The sequence below is a fragment of the Crinia signifera genome, chromosome 19 (genome assembly GCF_055691185.1).
Source record: "Crinia signifera chromosome 19, ASM5569118v1, whole genome shotgun sequence".
Classification (NCBI taxonomy): Eukaryota; Metazoa; Chordata; class Amphibia; order Anura; family Myobatrachidae; genus Crinia; species Crinia signifera.
In genome coordinates, this window is record NC_139226.1 from 67298871 (window position 1) to 67322625 (window position 23755).

Genomic DNA, 23755 nt, shown 5'->3' on the forward strand with positions numbered 1-23755 from the left:
ATTCAAGCCTACACGGCCACCTACGACATAGGAAGAGGAGCGGGGCTGCACCTGACTCAAGCGCAGTGGAGGCTGATTTCCGTGTTGTGCAAGGTTCTCCAGCCGTTTGAAGTAGCCACACGTGAAGTCAGTTCCAACACTGCCTGCATTAGTCAGGTGATTCCCCTGATCAGACTGTTACAAAAGCAGCTGGAGAAAGTGAAGGAGGAGCTAAAGCGGAGCGATTCCGCAAAGCATGTCCCTATTGTGGATGAAGCCCTCCATACGCTTTGCCAGGATACGAGGGTGGTCAGTCTGTTAAAGTCAGAGGAATACATTTTGGCCACAGTGCTCGATCCTCGGTTTAAAGCGTATGTTGTGTCTCTGTTTCCAGTGGACACAAGTCTACAAAGGTGCAAAGACCTGCTGGTCAGGAGATTGTCATCTGAAGGGGACCGTGACACGGCCCCAGCTCCTCCTTCATTTTCTTCCACACCTGTGCCTGTGAGGAAACAGCTGCAATTTCCCACACAACCCGCTGGCGGGGCTGCAGGGCAGGCAGGAGGGAGTTTGGACATCTGGTCCGGACTCAAGGCCCTGCCAACGATTGCTGACATGTCTACTGTCGGTGCATTGGATGCTGTCAACATAGAAAAAATGGTGGATGATTACTTTGGTGACAGCATCCAAGTAGACATGTCAGACAGTCCTTACCTGTACTGGCAGGGAAAAAAGGCAGTTTGGAAACCCCTGTACAAACTGGCTCTATTTTACCTGAGTTGTCCCCCCTCCAGTGTGTACTCCGAAAGAGTATTCAGTGCAGCGGGGAACCTGGTCAGTGAGCGGCGAAGGAGGTTGCTCCCGAAAAATGTTGAGAAAATGATGTTTATAAAAATGAATTATCACTTATTCACTGAAGACCAGGAATTGCCTCCAGAGATTATAACAGGACCTGTGATTGTGGAGTCCAGCGAGGACAAATTGATAATCTCTGAGAATGAGGAAGTACACACTGAAGGGGGCGAGGAATCAGAGGAGGAGGAGGATGAGGATGATGATGAGTACCGATGACATCTTGTTGCTGTAGAGCCAGTTTATACAGGGAGATATTATGAATTGGTTTATTTTTTGTGGGGGCCCAAACAAACCAATCATTTCAGCCACAGTTTTGTAGGCCCTGTCGCTGAAATGTTTGGTTTGTTAAAGTGTGCATGTCCTATTTTCGCAACATAAGGGTGGGTGGGAGGGCCCAAGGACAATTCCATCTTGCATCACCATTCATTATTCCTACTGCTGAGAGTCATTCATATGTGGGACTTGTCTTTTCAATGCATACAACTGTTTGCATTCCACTTGATTGCTGCACCAATCGCCCACTGCTGGTTGCAGCTCTCACCCTGCATTAATTTGGGAGTCATGGGTGAGTATGTGATCTCCCTGACCTGGGGGAGTCAGGGCTGGGGCAGGAAGGCTGCAATTACACTTCTTTTTGGGCGGCTAAACTTTTTGGTGGGCGGCTGAAATGAAACTTTTTTTTGGGCGGCTAAACTTTTTGGTGGGCGGCTGCAATGAAACTTCTTTTTGGGCGGCTAAAGTTTTTGGTGGGCGGCTGCAATGAAACTTCTTTTTGGGAGGCTAAACTTTTTGGTGGGCGGCTGCAATGAAACTTCTTTTTGGGCGGCTAAACTTTTTTGTGGGTGGCTGCAATTAAACTTCTTTGTTAGTGGCTGCAATTATACTTCTTTTTGGGCGGCTAAACTTTTTTTTACCTGTCTGGTCTGGTGCCCACTGCTGAGAGTCATTCGTATGAGGGACATGTCTTTTACATGCATACAACTGTCTGCATTCCACTTGATTGCTGCACCAATCGCCCACTGCTGGTTGCAGCTCTCACCCTGCATTAATTTGGGAGTCTGCCACTGCAGCCTTTTTTTTTGGAGCCTTGAAACTTTTAGGGATGCTGTATTAGCCGACACCTTTAGGTGGACTCTGGTCTGTCTTGTATCAAGCACAGTGGTCTCGTGTGCAAAAGATTGTTCTCTGTCCTCTTTTAGAATTGTGTCACCATCACCATCTTCATGGGTGAGAATGTGATCTCCCTGACCTGGGGGAGTCAGGGCTGGGGCAGGAAGGCTGCAATTACACTTCTTTTTGGGTGGCTAAACTGTTTTGTGGGCGGCTGCAATTACACTTCTTTTTGGGCGGCTGCAATTACACTTCTTTTTGGGCGACTAAACTTTTTTGTGGGCTGCTGCAACTACACTTCTTTGGGGGCGTCTGCAATTACACTTCTTTGGGGGTGGCTGCAATTACACTTCTTTTTGGGCGGCTAAACTTTTTGGTGGGCAGCTGCAATTAAGGGGGACATTTACCAAAATGGATTCGTAGAAAAAAGGTGTATTCGTAGGGAGAAATACACCTTTTTCTTACGAATTTGTATTTTCGGGATTTACAATCCCAAAAATACAACAATTCGTAGTCCTAAAGATGGAACATTCGTATTTGTAGTTACAAATACGAATGTCTACACCATCGATAGGATACGACAGAAATCACCATTCAAAAGAATGGTGGTTTCTGATTTACTAAGCAGCCGTACTGACAATACGGCTGCTTAGTGGTGTGAAACACCCACGCAAATACGACAGGAAAATAGAACACCATTTTCCTGTTCTATTTGCGTTTTAGCCTGCACGGATCAGTCAGATCCGTGCAGGCTGCAGTGTAAAAAAATAGAAAAAATAAATAAATTAAAAAAAAAAACGGCGTGGGGTCCCCCCCACAGCCGAAACCAGCACCAGGCTGAAGGAGCCGGGGCCGGTAATTAAAAATCAGGGAGCCCGACAAATAGGGGTTCCCCGATTTTTAACAACCAGCCCCAGGCTCCAGGTCCGGGGCTGGTTCCCAAAATACGGGGGACAAAATGAGTAGGGGTCCCCCGTATTTTAAGAACCAGCCCCAGGCACAACCAGCCGGCAGGGTAATGTCACAGCCGGGGGACACTTATAATATAAGGTCCCGCGGCCAAAACATTCTCCCTACCGACCAGTCAGCCTGGCCAGGGGCCCTGGGGGAGTGGGGACCCCCCCAATAAAGGGGTCCCCCCCCTCCAGGACTTACCTGACCAGGCTGAAGCCTGGTGCTGTCCCCGGTGACCCTGGAGCGGTGGTCACCGGGCTGATGGTATTGTGTAAAAAATAGATAAACCATTGTTTTTTACTGTGGCACTACAAGTGCCAGCAAGCCTCCCCAGCAAGCTGGGACTTGGAGAACCACAAGTCCCAGCCTGCTGGGCATTAAAGGGCCCGCTGGCACTTGTAGTTCTACAGTTAAAAAAATAGTGCACAAAACACACTGACACACTTTTAAAATAAAACTTTATTACACACAAAGCCCACACATACTGATACTTACCTATCTTCTTCCCATAGGTCGCCCTGGTCCTGTGTCGTCTTCGGGATCCATGTCGACGTCCTTCTTCATGTCGACGTCGCTGTCGGCGATGGTGTCCCCGTCCGGATCCGAAGAAATCCATTTGGGAAGCTGTGGAAGGAAACCATACTCACCTGTCCCAGCGCGACGTAGTCCAGGTAAGGGTCTTTGCAAAAAAACAAACCGACAGCCCCGAAACCAGACCGGACTCTGACGGAGACGCACGTGTGTTTATTTACATCGTGCGGCTCCGCCTCCCGAATGCCGCTATTGGCCGCCTTGCGGCCTAGCGGCTCCTGATTGGCCGCTAGGCCGCAAGGCGGCCAATAGCGGCATTCGGGAGGCGGAGCCGCACGATGTAAACACACCGTGTGTCTCCGTCGTGTCCGGTTTGGTTTCGGGGTTTTCGGTTTGTTTTTTTGCAAAGACCCTTACCTGGACTACGTCGCGCTGGGACAGGTGAGTATGGTTTCCTTCCACAGCTTCCCAAATGGATTTCTTCGGATCCGGACGGGGACACCATCGCCGACAGCGACGTCGACATGAAGAAGGACGTCGACATGGATCCCGAAGACGACACAGGACATCAGGGCGACCTATGGGAAGAAGATAGGTAAGTATCAGTATGTGTGGGCTTTGTGTGTAATAAAGTTTTATTTTAAAAGTGTGTCAGTGTGTTTTGTGCACTATTTTTTTAACTGTAGAACTACAAGTGCCAGCGGGCCCTTTAATGCCCAGCAGGCTGGGACTTGTGGTTCTCCAAGTCCCAGCTTGCTGGGGAGGCTTGCTGGCACTTGTAGTGCCACAGTAAAAAACAATGGTTTATCTATTTTTTACACAATACCATCAGCCCGGTGACCACCGCTCCAGGGTCACCGGGGACAGCACCAGGCTTCAGCCTGGTCAGGTAAGTCCTGGAGGGGGGGGACCCCTTTATTGGGGGGGTCCCCACTCCCCCAGGGCCCCTGGCCAGGCTGACTGGTCGGTAGGGAGAATGTTTTGGCCGCGGGACCTTATATTATAAGTGTCCCCCGGCTGTGACATTACCCTGCCGGCTGGTTGTGCCTGGGGCTGGTTCTTAAAATACGGGGGACCCCTACTCATTTTGTCCCCCGTATTTTGGGAACCAGCCCCGGACCTGGAGCCTGGGGCTGGTTGTTAAAAATCGGGGAACCCCTATTTGTCGGGTTCCCTGATTTTTAATTACCGGCCCCGGCTCCTTCAGCCTGGTGCTGGTTTCGGCTGTGGGGGGGACCCCACGCCGTTTTTTTTTTTATTTATTTATTTTTCTATTTTTTTTTACACCTTGCAGCCTGCACGGATCTGACTTGATCCGTGCAGACTGCTAGAAATAATTCGTATTAGCGGCCGTATATACGGCCGCTAATACGAATCATTACACCATCGGAGGGTTACAAAGCAGTCGTATCTGACTGCTTTGTAAATCCCCCTCCGGAACACGACTTTGCATACGACTTAAACAGTCGTATGCAGTCGTAGGGAAACAACCAATACGAAAAACTAGGTTTTTCATATTGGTAAATTTCCCCCTAAACTTCTTTGTGGGCGGCTGCAATTACACTTCTTTTTGGGCGCCTAAACTTTTTTGTGGGCGGCTGCAATTAAACTTCTTTGTGGGCGGCTGCAATTACACTTCTTTTTGGGTGGCTAAACTTTTTTTTACCTGTCTGGTCTGGTGCCCACTGCTGAGAGTCATTCGTATGAGGGACTTGTCTTTTAAATGCATACAACTGTTTGCATTCCACTTAAATGCTGCACCAATTGCCCACTGCTGGTTGCAGCTCTCACCCTGCATTAATTTGGGAGTCTGCCACTGCAGCCTTTTTTTTTTTGGAGCCTTGAAACTTTTAGGGATGCTGTACTAGCCGACACCTTTAGGTGGACTCTGGTCTGTCTTGCATCAAGCACAGTGGTCTCGTGTGCAAGAGATTGTTCTCTGTCCTCTTTTAGAATTGTGTCACCATCACCATCTTCATGGGTGAGAATGTGATCTCCCTGACCTGGGGGTAGGGCTGGGGCAGGAAAGATGCAATTACACTTCTTTTTGGGCGGCTAAACTGTTTTGTGGGCGGCTGCAATTACACTTCTTTTTGGGCGGCTGCAATTACACTTCTTTTTGGGCGGCTAAACTTTTTTGTGGACGGCTGCAATTACACTTCTTTTTGGGCGGCTGCAATTACACTTCTTTTTGGACGGCTAAACTTTTTTTTACCTGTCTGGTCTGGTGCCCACTGCTGAGAGTCATTCGTATGAGGGACTTGTCTTTTACATGCATACAACTGTCTGCATTCCACTTGATTGCTGCACCAATCGCCCACTGCTGGTTGCAGCTCTCACCCTGCATTAATTTGGGAGTCTGCCACTGCAGCCTTTTTTTTTGGAGCCTTGAAACTTTAAGGGATGCTGTATTAGCCGACACCTTTAGGTGGACTCTGGTCTGTCTTGTATCAAGCACAGTGGTCTCGTGTGCAAAAGATTGTTCTCTGTCCTCTTTTAGAATTGTGTCACCATCACCATCTTCATGGGTGAGAATGTGATCTCCCTGACCTGGGGGAGTCGGGGCTGGGGCAGGAAGGCTGCAATTACACTTCTTTTTGGGTGGCTAAACTGTTTTGTGGGCGCCTGCAATTACACTTCTTTTTGGGTGACTAAACTTTTTTGTGGGCGGCTGCAATTACACTTCTTTTTGGGCGGCTGCAATTAAAATTCTTTGGGGGCGGCTGCAATTACACTTCTTTGGGGGCGGCTGCAATTACACTTCTTTGGGAGTGGCTGCAATTACACTTCTGTTTGGGCAGCTAAACTTTTTGGTGGGCAGCTGCAATTAAACTTCTTTGTGGGCAGCTGCAATTACACTTCTTTTTGGGCGCCTAAACTTTTTTTGTGGGCGGCTGCAATTAAACTTCTTTGGGGCGGCTGCAATTACACTTCTTTTTGGGTGGCTAAACTTTTTTGTGGGCGGCTGCAATTATACTTCTTTTTGGGCGGCTAAACTTTTTTGTTGGCGGCTGCAATTACACTTCTTTTTGGGCGGCTAAACTTTTTGGTGGGCAGCTGCAATTAAACTTCTTTGTGGGCGGCTGCAATTACACTTCTTTTTGGGCGCCTAAACTTTTTTGTGGGCGGCTGCAAATACACTTCTTTTTGGGCGGCTAAACTTTTTTGTGGGCGGCTGCAATTACACTTCTTTTTGGGCGGCTGCAATTATACTTCTTTTTGGGCGGCTAAACTTTTTTGTGGGTGGCTGCAATTACACTTCTTTTTTTTAGAGCTGCTGCAATTACACTTCTTTTTGGGCGGCTAAACTTTTTTCTGGGCGGCTGCAATTACACTTCTTTTTGGGTGGCTGCAATTACACTTCTTTTTGGGCGGCTGCAATTAAACTTCTTTGGGGGCAGCTGCAATTACACTTCTTTTTGGGCGGCTGCAATTACACTTCTTTGGCGGCGGCTGCAATTACACTTCTTTTTGTGCGGCTAAACTTTTTTGTGGGCGGCTGCAATTAAACTTCTTTGGGGCACAGGGGCACAGGGGGTATCCTGTAGTGGGCTGCCACACATTTTTTTTAAATATGGCTATCCACAGGTTGTTCAGTCTGCCATTTGAGATTGGGATCTTTCAGCACAGAGACAAACTGCACATCAGGGTCAGGATCAGGCAGGTTGTTAAACGGGGTTTCGACCATGAATCAATCACATCATAAATTTAATTAATAATCAATCAATCAAAATCAGAATCAAGCCAGATAGGGGTCTTGTTAAATATTAAACTGACCAAAACAGATACACACACAACTAGTACTGCCTCATCTACCTGTCTGGTCTGGTGCCCACTGCTGAGAGGCAATTAAACTTTTTTTTCTTTAGGGGCGGCTGCAATTACACTTCTTTGTGGTCAGCTGCAATTACACTTCTTTGGGGGCGGCTGCAATTACACTTCTTTTTGGGCGGCTAAACATTTTTGTGGGCGGCTTCAATTACACTTCTTTTTGGGCGGCTGCAATTAAACTTCTTTGGGGGCGGCTGCAATTACACTTCTTTTTGGGCGGCTACAATTACACTTCTTTGGGGGCGGCTGCAATTACACTTCTTTTTGGGCGGCTAAACTTTTTGGTGGGCAGCTGCAATTAAACTTCTTTGTGGGCGGCTGCAATTACACTTCTTTTTGGGCGCCTAAACTTTTTTTACCTGTCTGGCCTGGTGCCCACTGCTTTGAGTCATTCGTATGAGGGACTTGTCTTTTAAATGCATACAACTGTTTGCATTCCACTTGATTGCTGCACCAATCGCCCACTGCTGGTTGCAGCTCTCACCCTGCATTAATTTGGGAGTCTTCCACTGCAGCCTTTTTTTTTTGGAGCCTTGAAACTTTTAGGGATGCTGTACTAGCCGACACCTTTAGGTGGACTCTGGTCTGTCTTGTATCAAGCACAGTGGTCTCGTGTGCAAGAGATTGTTCTCTGTCCGCTTTTAGAATTGTGTCACCATCACCATCTTCATGGGTGAGAATGTGATCTCCCTGACCTGGGGGAGTCAGGGCTGGGGCAGGAAGGCTGCAATTACACTTCTTTTTGGGCGGCTAAACTGTTTTGTGGGCGGCTGCAATTACACTTCTTTTTGGGCGGCTGCAATTACACTTCTTTGGGAGCGGCTGCAATTACACTTCTTTTTGGGCGGCTAAACTTTTTCGTGGGCGGCTGCAATTACACTTCTTTGTGGGCGGCTTCAATTACACTTCTTTGGGGGCGGCTGCAATTACACTTCTTTTTGGGTGGCTGCAATCAAACTTCTTTGTGGGCGGCTGCAATTACACTTCTTTTTGGGCGGCTGCAATTATACTTCTTTGGGGGCGGCTGCAATTACACTTCTTTTTGGGCGGCTAAACTTTTTGGTGGGCGGCTGCAATTAAACTTCTTTGTGGGCAGCTGCAATTACACTTGTTTTTGGGTGCCTAAACTTTTTTGTGGGCGGCTGCAATTACACTTCTTTTTGGGCGGCTGCAATTACACTTCTTTGGGGGCGGCTGCAATTACACTTCTTTGGGGGCGGCTGCAATTACACTTCTTTTTGGGCGTCTAAACTTTTTTTTACCTGTCTGGTCTGGTGCCCACTGCTGAGAGTCATTTGTATGAGGGACTTGTCTTTGAAATGCATATAACTGTTTGCATTCCACTGATTGATGCACCAATCGCCCACTGCTCCTCCGCTGCACTGTGTAAACAGTGCACAATCAAGCCAGATAGGGGTCTTGGTGCTTGTTTTGAGGTTGTAGCAGGGGAGTGCAGCTACGAGTCGTAACACCTTGAGAGAAGATCAGTACTTCTCTACCGGCAAAGGACATCCTCCTCGACAGAGTGCGCAGCTTTACGAGGGACGCATGTGAAGCAGTGAGCAAAGGGAACACCCGCCTAGCGAGCCAGATCACCTGAATCCACCCTAGCGATCAATAGAGTTACAGAAGTCGCAGCCAGATAGAACTCTTCCAGCTTCCACCTAGTCATTAATTAGCCCCCTCCCCTCCACCCATTAGGCAATGATTGACGAGACGAATGGTAATAATAAATAATAAATGAATAATTACTAATCACCAAATTAAAAATCAGATGAAATTAATTAATTATAAATAATCATAATCACAATCAAGACAGATAGGGGTCTTATTAAATATTAAACTGACCAAAACAGATACACACTCTGCACCATCGAGCAGGTGATCGCTGACATGCCAGGTGCAACGGTCTTTAGCACCCTCAATGCCAAGTGTGGGTTTTGGCAGATCCCTCTGGACAGAGCCTCTTCCTTGCTTACTGCCTTCAAGTTTTCCAGCGCTGCATGGAGCAACAGTTCGCTGGCTCTCCCTGTGACATAATCTCTGTCAGCATCCTTATCTGCACAGCCGGGTCCATCAGTTACTGCCACTGCTGCAACCAATGCTAGTGATGGTTACGCATGCCCTATGGCATCAACACGGGCAGCGAAGTTTTCCAGCGCTGCATGGAGCAACAGTTCGCTGGCTCTCCCTTTGACATAATCTCTGTCAGCATCCTTATCTGCACAGCCGGGTCCATCAGTTACTGCCACTGCTGTAACCAATGCTAGTGATGGTTACGCATGCCCTATGGCATCAACACGGGCAGCGAAGTTTTCCAGCGCTGCATGGAGCAACAGTTCGCTGGCTCTCCCTGTGACATAATCTTTGTCAGCATCCTTATCTGCACATCCGGGTCCATCAGTTACTGCCACTGCTGCAACCAATGCTGGTGATGGTTAAGCATGCCCTATGGCATCACCACGGGCAGCAAAGTTTTCCAGCGCTGCATGGAGCAACAGTTCGCTGGCTCTCCCTGTGACATCATCGCTGTCAGCATTCCTTATCTGCACAGCCGGGTCCATCAGTTACTGCCACTGCTGCAACCAATGCTAGTGATGGTTTACACATTACATTACATCTTCCATCTGCCACCTTAAAATTGATTAGCCCCCTCCCCTACACCCATGATCAATGATTTAAGAGATGATAGGTAATAAATGAATAATAATTACAAAATTAAACAATCAGATTACATAAATTAATCATAATCACACAATCAAGCCAGATAGGGGTCTTGTTGGATGTTAAAGTGATCAAAACAGTTTCACACTTGCAGACAAACTCTGTGCTGCACAAAATGCCCACCGCTCCTTGGCTGCACATGGTAAACCGTGCATGATAAAGCTAGATAGGGATCTTTTTTGGGCCTATTTTTTTAAACTGCCATCCTGTCTTCCGCTGCAGTGCCACTCTTACATGAGCCACGTGTTTGTGCCGCACACTTGTGTGGCTTAGCATAGTTATCCAGCTACCTCGGTGCAAACTTTTGCCCTAAAAACAATATTATGAGCATAGGTGTGCGCACATTGAGTGTTAGAGGTGCACAGGCACCCCCTAATGCTGTGCCCCACCCATATGAACACCTCTGTCGCTAACAATACCAGGAATACCCTTAACCAAAGACTTTTGCTTTTTTAGAACTGTATTCCATTTAAAGAAGCGCCCATCATTCAATATTTGTGTTCGCATTGGTAATTGTACTAGACCATTGTCATATCACTAAATACCTGCGTCATCCATATATGTTTATGACTGTATTTCCATGTACTGTTACACAGAGTAATTAGAAGATTACAACTGAAATAGGCAGGAGATTATGGTGTGGCTGAGAGACTTTTTATATTGTAGCGAGTGCCAATAGATGGTGGAAGACACGCCTGAGTGGCGGTGTTAGACATGCCCATTAGGTGGAGCTATGCACACTCCTTTGACGGTGCACCCCCTAATAAGATGTGCTGCGCACGCCTATGATTATGAGGTGTGAGGTGTTCAAAATAGACTGGAAATGAGTGTACATGAATGTTATTGAGGTTAATATAGCGTAGGAGCAAAAAACAACAACAAATTCTGCGATTTTAGCAGTTTTTATGCTTTTTTAACAAAAAAATCAGAACCCAAAACCCCAAAAAATCCAAACACAAAACACTTAGGAGGTGTTTTGCCAAAACCCAAAACCTCAAGGTAATCAGAACCCAAAACCTGAAAAGTGTCCGGTGCACATCTCTACTTAGAACTATTACATTTATTTGTTTGATCATTTTTTTGTAGTTCTGAACTATTTCCTGTTTGATCTGAGGTGATTTTTTTCATAGATGTGCCTCCTGAGGTGTGAGGCACTTTTGCAGCCTGTAGCCACACACATGGTGTCATTTTAATTATATTATTTTAATTTTAATTGCAATCCTTTCCACATAAACATATATATATATTTTATATTTATTTATTTTATATTTATTTTATTAAAAAGCCAGTGCACATGTCCGGCCAGCTCGTGGCACCAAAAAAAAATAAAAAAATATATTGCCATGGCAATAGTATAACGCAAACTACGCTCGACAACTACAATAACACAGAATATGGAGAAGAGAGACGCCGTTACGATGCGATATACCAGCGGTAACTACACGAAAAATACACTGATTCGCGGTGAATATTACAGAATCTCCCCCCCAATGGGTTACTCTGGCCCTTGTTTCCAATTAGCTAGTTTTGTTAATTTTATCCTTACTTTTAAAAGAACCTTACCATGTTTATAAACAGTTTATGACTTTACATACTTTGGGGGAAATTTACTAAGATGTGTATTCTACTTCACATGTGATGTTGCTACGGGCAACCAATCAGATCCTGTCTACTATCTTCTAGAGGATGCTAAATAAATAAGAAGTAGATTCTGATTGGTTGCTCATAGCAACATCACATGTGAAGTAGAATACACATGTTAGTAAATTTCCCCCTTTATCTTTAATCTCATATATTAAAGAGATTTTATAAATTTTTGTAGAAGATTGCGCTATATCTGTGTTCTTTATTTACATAGTCTATAAGGGAAAACATCTTATTCATTTAATTAATGAGAGCTTTAAGTTATTTGATATCTGTTTGTTTTGTCTTGAAATTGATAACAAATATCTTAATAATATGTCTTCTGGAAATTTTAGACTATATTTATCTTTTCATGTCAAATTTGAATTACTAAAGTATACCCAACTAATGTACTCTACTAATGTATAAATGTATATGTACAAATAAAAATCAGTCAATGATCATATTAAAATTACATCTAAACTACTGTCATAAATATAAACAAAATACTTTATGCATTGTAGCTTATTATTAGAACTTACTATAGACTCTCAATTGTATATTGCTTTTCTTAATACCGTCCGGACCCTCAACGTGGCACATGAACAGTTTCTCATCTTGAACTTGCACATCATTAACCACCAATGTAGAATTGTTTTCCAAACTGACACGGCTTTTCAGTTCTGATTCTTCCCTGAGTTCTCCTTTGGATCCAATGGTATAAATCTTTTGATTATGCCCTTTGTTGTCCTATGATAAGGTTATAATAGGCATTTATTTATAATAAGTCACCAAAAATATATATTCTCACATTGAATGCAAAACATAAGTCAATACATCAAGATAAAATTAATTGTACATACAATGTTTACTACTCATACTATTCTTTTATTAAATGCTCAATAAACAGCTACAAGTCTGTCTTTACAAAGAACATTGGGGCAGATGTTTTAAGCCTGGTAAAGTGATAAAGTGCCGATAAAGAGGTGATAAGGTGGAATGTGATAACACAGGTTGCAGTCAATTTACCACCAGACGTTTTACCGATGGTCATTATAACGACACCTATTGATTGACAGCAAAATGCCGACACAGTTGATATACCGACATTCATTCTGCCATGTTCAATTGAACAACATAGTCAAAATGCCAACATTTAACATGCTGACATGTCAAGATGTGATTCTATGGCCCTTATTCAGATCTGATTGCAGTACAAATTTGTTCTCAAAATGGGCAAAACCATGTGCACTGCAGGTGGGTCAGATGTAACATGCACAGAGAGAGTTAGATTTGGGTGGGGAGTGTTGAAACTGAAATCTAAATTGCAGTGTAAAAATAATGCAGCCAGTATATACCCTGAACAGAAACAAAATAACTCGCACAAATCAAACTCTCTCTACACATGTTACATCTGCCCCACCTGCAGTGCACATGGTTTTGTCCATTTTGAGAACAAGTTTGTACTGCGATCAGATCTGAATAAGGGCCTATGTCCATCAAGAAATCCAACTGAAACTGATAATGCACCAGACAATTAACTCTTTACTTTCATTTTTCACAGATAAAGGGGGAGATTCTCTAAAACTCGCCGCCCAGCTCCACCCCCTTCACCACCCATCGCAATCATAATTATCGCATATGTTCTAACATATGCGATAATTATAGCAAAGGACAGCTCTTGCGTTAAGAGCTGTCCTTTGCGGTGAGAGTCGCCGGGTCACAGCAGGTCCCGGCGGCTCCCCCCTCCCACACCCGGCGCTGCTGCTGCTGCGCCGGGCTCTCCTCCTCCCTGCACCCGGAAGAGGATCAGTGCAGGGAGGAGGTCACAGGTACGGGCAGCAGAGCTCTGTGCTGCCCGGACACAGGTGAGGGGGTGCTGCGGGGCGGCGCGGGTCCGTGCGGAGCGGCGGTGGGTTCTCGTGAGAAGCCCATTGGTGGTAACCTGGCGGGGGATGCTTAGAGCATCCCAAAATGCGGTAAAAACCCAGATAACGGGGGTTTTACCGCATTTTTACCTTAGACAATCTCCCCCAAAGGCTGCTGCATTATCACTTTCCACTTTATCACTGCTTTATCATCACTTTATCATCAACCAGACTTCATACATCTGCCCATTTGTTTCCCTACTGATTTAAAATTTTAGGGTTTATTTACTAAGATGTAAGTGCTATTGAGTTGGGATGTGGCTATGGGCAACCAATCAGATTCTTTCTATTAACTTCTAGAAGGTGCTAAATAAATAAGTAGATTCTGATTGGTTGCCCATAGCAATATCCCATTTTGAATAGAACTCCCTTTTTAGTAAATACACTCCTTAATGGCAAATATAAAATAATAATAATAATAGTAATAATAATAATAATAATAATAATACTAATAAGTAGATGCAGATAAGCTGTTATGGGCTTTAAACAACAACAGATCATTTCCAGAAAATTTTGAAACATGCCAAAGTAAAACATTTGCTAATCCAGCCACAGTACTAACCATAGACAACATAGAGGCTGATATAGAGAATAATATTTCTTTACCATATTTACTCTATTTAGAGGATCAATGATATGGTTAGCCCCTATCCCTTGGCACTTTTACTGGCATAGACTTTCTACATGTTCTATAGCACTTTGCAGAGGGGGTCTGGAGCAGCTCATGCCATTGCCTCTTGACTTGGTGCAAATGTAGAATATAGTGAGAAAAAAATGTCCCTTGATCTGGATGTACAGTATATGTTGCAAATGCCCTTAGATGAGTGGTGTAATAAACTTCAAGGTGTCACAGAGTCCTTGTTATAATGACTCAAACTATGCCAAAAAAAATAGAAACAACCAATTTTATGTAGTGTTTGGAAAGATCAATATCTGGACTATGGGCCGTATACTGGTTCACTCCTTTTGGCAAATTCCTTCTTAGATGGATGACACCATGTGCACTGCAGGGGGGGCAGATGTCAAATGTGCAGAGAGAATTAGATTTGGTGAGTTATTTTGTTTATGTGCAGGGAAAATACTGACTGCTTTATTTCTACACTGCAATATAGATCTCACTTTGAAGTCAAACCCCACCCAAATCTAACTCTCTCTGCACAAGTAACATCTACAGCACCTGCAGTGCACATGGTTTTGTCCATCTAAGAAGAAATTTGCCAGAAGCAGTGAACCAGAATAAGGCCCTATATACAATGGTGAAATGAAGTGTACCAAACTAGTGGAGTGAAACATCTATCTAGGTTCCTTTTTTTATTCTCCTGTGATAGTAATGAAAGTTGCAATTTTACTTAGAATAATGTAACAAGCTCGTAATGGTTTATTTTGTTAACATCAGTGAATCTGGGACACTCCCTCAATCAGGGTGTTGGTTGTGCACACTAAAAAAATGTGATAGAATTTGGAGGGAAAAATACACTTATATGTGTAGTATTGTAAACTAAAGTGACAAACCAGCACCATGTGGGAAAACAAGACTCATACTGCCCAGTATAGGTATACTGCCCAGTATAAAGGTTTCTTTTTAAGCTTCATAGGAAAGAGCCACACCCTTCTTAGAGGGACACCCTGATTATAATATGCATACATTACTCACAATATATATGGAGTAGAACATTTATAGAGGAACAGGACAACTCTCACAATTAAAGGAGAATACCATGTTTATCAAGGTTTCTTTATGGATTCCTGATCAATTTTGACACTGTAGATTGTGGAGGGTATTAAAGCTTGGAATGTTGTTCATAGTAGAAACATAGAAAAAAACAACATCTTCATGTGTAGGGCTGTATATGGGTATATGGTGATAGCACCGTGAGAGATGAAAAGGAACGCAGTGAAAAGGGGGCATACCCTTATTCACTATGAACGCTGCAGACTGTGCATATTAAGGTTTCTTTGGACTTTAAAATAAGATCCAAATAGGGATCACCTTTTCGGTGAGTGTCTGTCTATGTGGGTCCATGATTTTGGAAAGGTCCCTTAAAAGTAAACTTTATGTGCACATTACTCACTGATTTTAGGTGAGTGCAGTGGTCGCAATACTTTTGATGACAGTGCCACAATTCTGTGTTAATGGAAGAATTTCCTTTCTGTCCCCCTATCCTTGAAGTGACAGGTTGTGTGGGTGACTATCTACCCAGAAAGGGACTTTTACTCAATATTCAATGTAGCCCTTTTTACTTAAAAGTGACCATTAGAGGCTCGTTATTATATTATATTTGATACATGATTTGCTTTATGTGATTTTATATATATATATATATATATATATATATATTTTTTTTTTAAATCAAGTTCATTTACACGTGGCCACATTAAAGCGCAGCACATTATTCCTCTCCTGATATACTCTGTACTGCTTAGGAACCCTGCTCCTTCCACTATATAACTCTGTGTGTGGATTTGTGCTATCTCCATTCCTCTTCTCACATCATGTCATTGTCCCTGTCACATGCAGCCATGTCATCACTTAAATATCATACATGTCCCGAGTCTGTGATGCTGCCCCACCCCAAGGGGTGCTAGGGGAGAGTTACCCACAAAGTGGGGCAGATGTATAAAGCAGCCTTTAACTTGTCCCAGCTGTTAATACATCGCCCAGGCCGCTAATTACTGGGGGTATTGCAGGGAACAGCCCCACCAAGCGTTACTCAGTGGGCTGTCCCTAGTGCGGTAGTAATACATTTCAAAACACGTAATCCCCCAAGTTAACTAGCGTTAAGTGCAGAAATGCATTTCATTCCAGAGTTATGCTGTCTTCTGAAATACTCTGTGCTGCCACCTCACCCCTAGGGGTGTTAGGCATGTCTTAATCCCACAGTGTTTGTTCCCATATTGTAAGTAATATGTGTACCAAGTTTGGTGTAAATTGCTGCAGTCATTCCGGAGTTATGCTGTAACATACATATGTGCGTACATATGTGCGCACAACAAAAATTGTGGGTTTTAGTTAATAAAAAATAACTGTAATTCATTTTAGTTTGGAATTTTTTTAGTTGCCTAGGCCGTTTTAATATGCTTGTAATACGATTTTCCCTTGCACGACCATTCAGCAACATGTTTTTCAGCCCAGCAGAGTTCTGCCAGCTCTGCTTTACACATGCCTCAGCATCCCGCCAACCCCCGAAGCCTGCACCATGACACCCGCGAACTGCGGAAGGCTGCACCAATGTACATAGCAATGGGACAATGGGATGCGTGAGCTAGTGAGACCGAGCTGTCGGGCTGGCTCCATCTGTAGATAGATAGAAGTAGCCCTGAACTTTGCTCAGTTCAGAGATTATTGGAAATCAGTGCATCAATGTGAGCCGCACTGAGCATATATAGTGATGTGCTTGTATCAGTGGGTGTGATCTTGGTAATCAGAATAGCGTAAAACAAAAATTGTGTTTTTTAACTAATTAAAAATTTATAATTAATTTTGTTTTAAATTGCTTTAGTTGCCTCGGCCATGTTTTAATACACTTTTATGTAAAATATCATGATCTTGGCTTGTAAACTATGGCTTTGTATAGAAAGACAGACAGAAGGACACATTTTCATTTTTATATAGTAGATATTTTAATTAATAATCTAACAGCACAAATTAAATCAATCAAATTAGTGCCTAATAGTATAGTGGTGTTTGGATAGTCTAGGACATTCGCCTAAAAATTGATCACAATGCTATTGATCAAAATGCACTGAAACCTTAGTTATAAATGCAAAGTTGTGACTGTCAGTGATGCACCCTAGAGTCAATTAATAGTGTTAATGGAAAGCATAGATAGAAGCCCTCCCTTGGATCCATTAACATAACTGTAACAATACTGCACATGTTTTCTGTGAAACTGATACTTACATATAGCCACTGCAGACTGGTATTGCCAAATTCTTCAGAATGGAAAGCTCTACATGGCAAATATACTTTTTCACCTAATTTGACCTTCTGAACCTTTGTTTCATGTTCATGTTGTCCCCATACCTCTGCAAAGAAACCAAGCCAAAATTTTATAAATGCACAAATAAAACCGAAAAGAGTTAATATATATATATATATATATATATATATATATATATGGTCCATATAGGATGGCCTGACTGTGATTTATTGCTAAGACGTCTGGAGTGCTGCTTTTCCTCCCCCCCTGCCTTTTATTTATTCATTGGAGCGGGCACCAGGCGCAGACATCCTCAATACAGGGAGAGCCGGATCATCCCACTCAAAGTCTCTCTATATATATATATATATGAAAAGCATTAATGCATTGCCCCCATAGTGCAATATTGTTAATGTAATTAACTTAAAATAGAGGAAAACAACATAATAAAAAATCAAAATAAAACATAAAGTTCCAAGATGAGCAACTTTGATATGCTGTAACATACTTCCCAAGTTTGTGAAGTCTTGAGGTGGGACCCTTGCACGAGCCGGTGCTGCACTCCCAAAATGTGGGGTCATGGCCTAGCAGACCTAGGCCTGCAAATAACCACGCCCCATTTTCACCTTTCTGGGGGCACGGTGAGCTGCTGGCCATACCCTAACCCCTCTGTCCCAAAAAACGTGAATATCGGTACAGTTGGGAGGTATGCTGTAATAAAAAACTTTAGCAGTTTGTGAATCACATGATTGGCCAAAAGGCATTTATACCATATGTAAGCAGGTGGTGCAGCTTTGTTGTACACAAGGGGGAATCCAGTTACATACATCTAGTCTTTAAACTGCTTGTTGTTCCTTGCATTTTTAACTTCCTCAAAATTCACTTTACATTTAAAGATTAAAAGGTACAGTTAAAAATTAAACCTGATGTGTTCACACAAAGGTCCAAATTTAATAGGGTACAATTTTAAAGGGTTAAACACATATTGCATGCGATTTCTGTTAATATTTAGTATGAACAAGAAGAAAAAAAGAGTTGCATTGGTGGATTCACACCTATGTGTGTCTCTTCCCCTTTTTTCAATATTTAGCAAAGTAAGGGTGCAATTTTTAGATAATGGGGGTTATTTTGTTCCTTTCGCATGGACAGTTCGTTCACACGGGGACCGATGTTTGGCATACAAGCAGCCACATTTCTGCGCATGTGCATATGCCGGGTGCATGCGGCCCCCGAGTCGATCCATGGGGGAATGTGTCCACCGGAAAGTCGATCCAGGAGGGGTGCACCCATGGGGGTGTGAGGGATGGTGCATGCGTCCGCCGTGTCGATCCACCAGAGGGTGGGGTGCGGCCTCCACGGACCTCCTCCATGGGGGTGGGGGATGCAACGCCAAGTCCATCCACAGGGAGGTGGGGGCACCGCTCACCTGACACCACAGGGGAAGGGGGGGGGGGTGGTTTATGCCTCTGCAGAGGTGTGTCCATCAGATACAAAGATACAGGTTTACAATACCTGGGATTATGTACATTGGCCAAAATACAGTGCTCTGATTTCAACGGATTGATAACACTTTTTGGGCCACCGACAGCATCTCCTGTATGCCCCTGTCATTTTATGGAATAAAATTAGCCTCCATTATCAAATAAATTGTGCCAGAAAAACATGGGACTTTTTGGAATTTGCCGTTATTTGTCTCACAACATAAATGATCCTACAAAGAATGTGTTTGCGTACAATAATACCTGTGGTAAGGGAATATGGATAATATGCTCCTGTCCACATGTGGGTGGTTAATTGGATAGTGGGTACAAGGGCATTTCTGATTGAGGACAGCAATGACACGTTTTAAAAATGTCCCTAGTACAGTCTGGAAATTGCTGTCTAGTGAAGTAGAATCCAGAGTGGGCACACAGTATGTCAATCAACTGTGTAATTCCCACTGCACTAATCAGTGGCGGAACAATCGAGTTGTGGGCCCAGGTGCAAAAATAAGGTTTGGGCCCCCCACAAAAAAAAATGCATAGTGTCTTTTTTTTTTACTTCAGATTTAACGTCCATTACACATTATGCCTCACACTGTAGTTCCCTGTACACATTATGCCGCACACCATAATGCTCATTACATATTATGTCACACATGTAATGCCAATTGCACATTATGCCACACATGTAATGCCCATTACACGTTATACCATACACGAAAATGACAAGGAGAGTAAAGGGAGAGACAGGGAGCAAGAGAGAGGGGATATCAGGGAGAAAAAGGGGGAGAGAGGAAGTGAAAGAGAAGGGGTGTCAAGAAGAGTGAGAGAAAGAATGACAGCGCCAGGTAGGGACTGTCAGAGATAGAAGGGAAGTGTGGGGAGGAGAGAAATAGAATAGAAAGTGAGAGAAGAGGAAAAGGAGGTGGAGAGGAGAGGGGAGAGAGGGAGAGGAGGAGGGGAAGAGGAAGCAGAGGAAAGGGGGAGGTAGAGAGGAGGAGAGGGAGCAGAGTAGAGGGTGAGAGGAGGGGGAAAGTGGAGGAGAGGATGGGGGATGGAGGGGACAGGATGAGGGGAAGAGCAGGGAGAGCAGAGAAGAGGGGGTGCAGAAGAGTGGGGGAGGGAGAGCGGAGTAAAGTGGGAGTGGAGTAGAGGGAAGGAGGAGTGGAGGGGAGGGGGAACAGAGAGAGGGGTAGCAGAGGAGGGGGGAGCCGATGAGAGGGTATGGGGAGCAAAGGATAGGGGTAGCAGAGCTGAGGGGAAGGGAGAGAGCAGAGCCGAGGGGGAGAGGGGTAGCAGAGCAGAGGGTAGGGGGATCATAGTGAAGGGGGACAGGAGGAAGAAGGGAGAGCAGTGGTGTGAAGAAAACTAATACAGTCACCAGCAATGACAACACTTGGTATTTATTCTTCTGTTCCCTGCACACGGTCCCCAGCTCCTGCTCCAGACACACAGTCTTCCACTGCCTGGTGCCGGCTCTGTCGCAGGCAGCGCAGCCTATACTGTACAATTGTACAGTGAGCCGGCATTCTCCTGTGCCTTGGCGCACAGTATCCCGCACCCTTGCGGCGGCTCTGCTGCCGCCAGTACATTCAAGCTGGTGTCGGGTCTCCTCCTGCGTTGCAGCGTGAGGTCCCCAGCTGACATTCAATGGAGCCGGGAGCCACTGGCTGTCGCAGTGAGAACTGCTGTCGGCGCGGTAAGCGTCTGGCAGTATCTCCCTGATGGAGGCCCGCTGCTGCTACAATTAAACATTAAAAAGAAAAAAAAAATACAGAATATGTGCAGGCAGCAGCGGGCCCCACTAAATGCCTGGGCCCCGGTGCACTGCACCGGCTGCACCGGCAGTAGTTCCGCCCCTGGCACTAATGGCAGATACTGGATGCACGTCTAACACCAGCATATTTGCTATGGCTTCAGTAATCTGCTTTGCAATTGGGTGACTGCTGTAATACTTCATCTTCCTTGTAAAACTAAATAGTATTCCAAAACAGAATTATTTTCCCACCAGCCAAGTGTAGTTACCGTACAGTATTGGTAGGGTCAGGCCTAGACATCGCAAACCGTGGACATACTTAGACTCTGCCTGGGGATTTGTAATATATGAATGCACAGTTAGTTCTACAGTTAATGCTTTAACAAGCATTATTTTTATCTTTAGAAAAGAAGGAGGGTTTCCATATCCATGAGAAGCTGAACCCCCAGTCATGAACATAGGTCAAGGAAGTGGCCTTTCCTTGCCACTTCCTGTTTCTCTGTACATACAGTAGTTAAAAAAATTGGGTTGTTAATTATGATTACGTTTAGGTTGTTGGATTTTACATTTTCTCTATGACATTGTGCATCTGCCTGACCAGACGATGTTGATGGACTTGCACATCAGTATTATGATGACTGGTGGCAGTAGCTTCAGCACTACTAGTAGGAATTGTTTCCTGATCTTTTATTGTTTGTCCTCCATTCTGAATACTGAAATGTTAATATGACAGAAAAATTTAATTAGACACCTTTCCCCCACATTCAAATGGGCAGAAGAGAGGCAAAGTCAGATCCACAAAGCTGTGAGCACTTACGCACTGCAGTAAATCAACTCCTCATTAATGTCTTCATGCTATTTTATGGTGTTTCAGATCCAGAAGACATCTGTTTAATCACCACACTAAAGGCTGATCCAATTTGATGCGCGTTTCCGTGCGCATCGGATTGGATCAGGGGGTTGGACCTGCCAAACATGAGATATATCGGGATCTGAACCATCATGGGCACATCGTGGGTGCTTTTTAGCACCCACGATGTTTCAAATCCGATATATCTATATGTAGAACTCAGGGTAGCAAAAAACGGGGATGGTTGTAAAACAACACAAATGGGCGCTGTAGGGGGTTGTGATATGAAGCAGCTACTAGACAAGGGATCGAGAGTCCCTTTAGAAGGAAACAAAAAAGATATACAAAATAGTAGCGCTAACAATTAAAATATAAAAAAAAATTATGACAATAAAAAGGTACACAATAAGACAATTATATTGGTCAACAGTAATGTTAATAATCAGCATGAGCACCAGCATCTGCAATAAGTAAACTGCTTATATTGGATCCATTCCTAGTATGCCGCCAGATTCTATCCAGAGAGGGCAAATAAAGTCTCCTTATAGAGTAGTGTTGGATATATTTACCGCAATGTCAGTCCAAATGAGGTATTATTCCTTTCAGCATTGCGTTCTGCAAAGTCCATCACTTGGTGAGGGGGGATTCCCCAAGATTTCCAAACAAGCGGATAATGGTGGTTTGAAATAGTACTCCGGTGGCGGCTGGTCTGGGTCCAAATTGGTAGATAGGCAGTAGATGGCAGGTGGTAGGCTGGTGTAGTAACTGCTGACGCGTTTCGCTACATAAGAGTAGCTTTATCAAGTGATGGACTTTGCAGAACGCAATCCTGAAAGGAATAATACCTCATTTGGACTGACATTGCGGTAAATATATCCAACACTACTCTATAAGGAGACTTTATTTGCCCTCTCTGGATAGAATCTGGTGGCATACTAGGAATGGATCAAATATAAGCAGTTTACTTATTGCAGATGCTGGTGCTCATGCTGATTATTAACATTACTGTTGACCAATATAATTGTCTTATTGTGTACCTTTTTATTGTCATTATATTTTAATTGTTATCGCTACTATTTTGTATATCTTTTTTGTAGAACTCCGGGTACCTGCTTTCCAGTGCTGGGCCGTCCTAGAACCCCCAGTGTAGTAGCAGCAGCCGGCGTCACAGGAAGGGACAGGCGCGACGGGACAGAAGAGGGCAGAGGGTGGCAGTGACTCTTCGCTACTTCAGAACGGGCTGCATAGCCCGGACCCCCCCCCTCCCCTGCTGGATGACTGACAGAATGGGCAGCATAGCCCGGACCCCCCTCCCTTGCTGGATGACTGACAGAAAGGGCAGCAGAGCCCGCCCCCCCCTCCCCTGCTGGATGACTGACAGAATGGGCAGCATAGCCTGGACCACCCCCCCCCCCCTGCTGGATGACTGACAGAATGAGCAGCAGAGCCTGGACCCCCCCCCTGCTGGATGACTGACAGAAAGGGCAGCAGAGCCCGGCCCCCCCTCCCCTGCTGGATGACGGAACAGGCAGCAGAGCCCGGACCCCCCCCCCTCCCCTGCTGCAGAGCCCGGAACACCCCCCCCCCCCCCCTATATATATAGTCAATCACCCTGAGCTTGTTAAGATTGTCACCCCGCCGAGGGTTTTATGATGTGGTTCATGCTGTATATTATGACAACCTACATATTGTACTGTATTACATGTATGAAAGCATTATTCCGGGCGGATGGTTGTTGCAACCCACCGGAGATCTGTAACCGGTGATGACAGCATTTCTCCCCTTGTTCATAGGATACTTTGTTGTCACTTAAATTTATTTGTTTATGTTTTCACACTGTTTGGGGTTCAGGCACCATCATCACTATGCGCCCAGTCTGGTGGACGTTAAATGTCATTATCTTGTCTATGTTCTCTGTGAAAGTCTTGATAAAAGGACAGAGAGTCCTGAAACACCATGCCTGGTGTCTTTTTGTACGAGTAAGTGACAACACCCCCTGAACTATACATATATACACACACACACACACACACACACACACACACATACACACATATATATATATATATATATATATCAGTGGCGTATCGCAAATTTTTGCACCCCGGCGCCCCCCACTCCCTAAATTTAACGCTGCCTCCCTGCCCGGACTTACCCTGCCTCCCCCGCCGCATCTGTATTCGGCCGGGAGTCGGGACCGCATATCTACTAAT

General features: G+C 44.5%; 1 protein-coding gene across 2 annotated transcripts in view; it reads right to left on the minus strand.

Moving 5' to 3' along the window:
* The window catches only part of MCAM (melanoma cell adhesion molecule), a 239002-nt gene that overhangs the window by 186991 nt on the left and 28256 nt on the right, over window positions 1-23755 (minus strand). For both annotated transcript variants that reach the window (XM_083162728.1, XM_083162727.1), the window contains exons 2-3: window positions 17437-17561; window positions 12150-12357 (exon numbers count right to left, since the gene is read on the minus strand). In XM_083162728.1, coding sequence (XP_083018854.1) covers window positions 12150-12357; window positions 17437-17561 — 333 coding nt within the window. The remainder of the gene's footprint in view (window positions 1-12149; window positions 12358-17436; window positions 17562-23755) is intronic.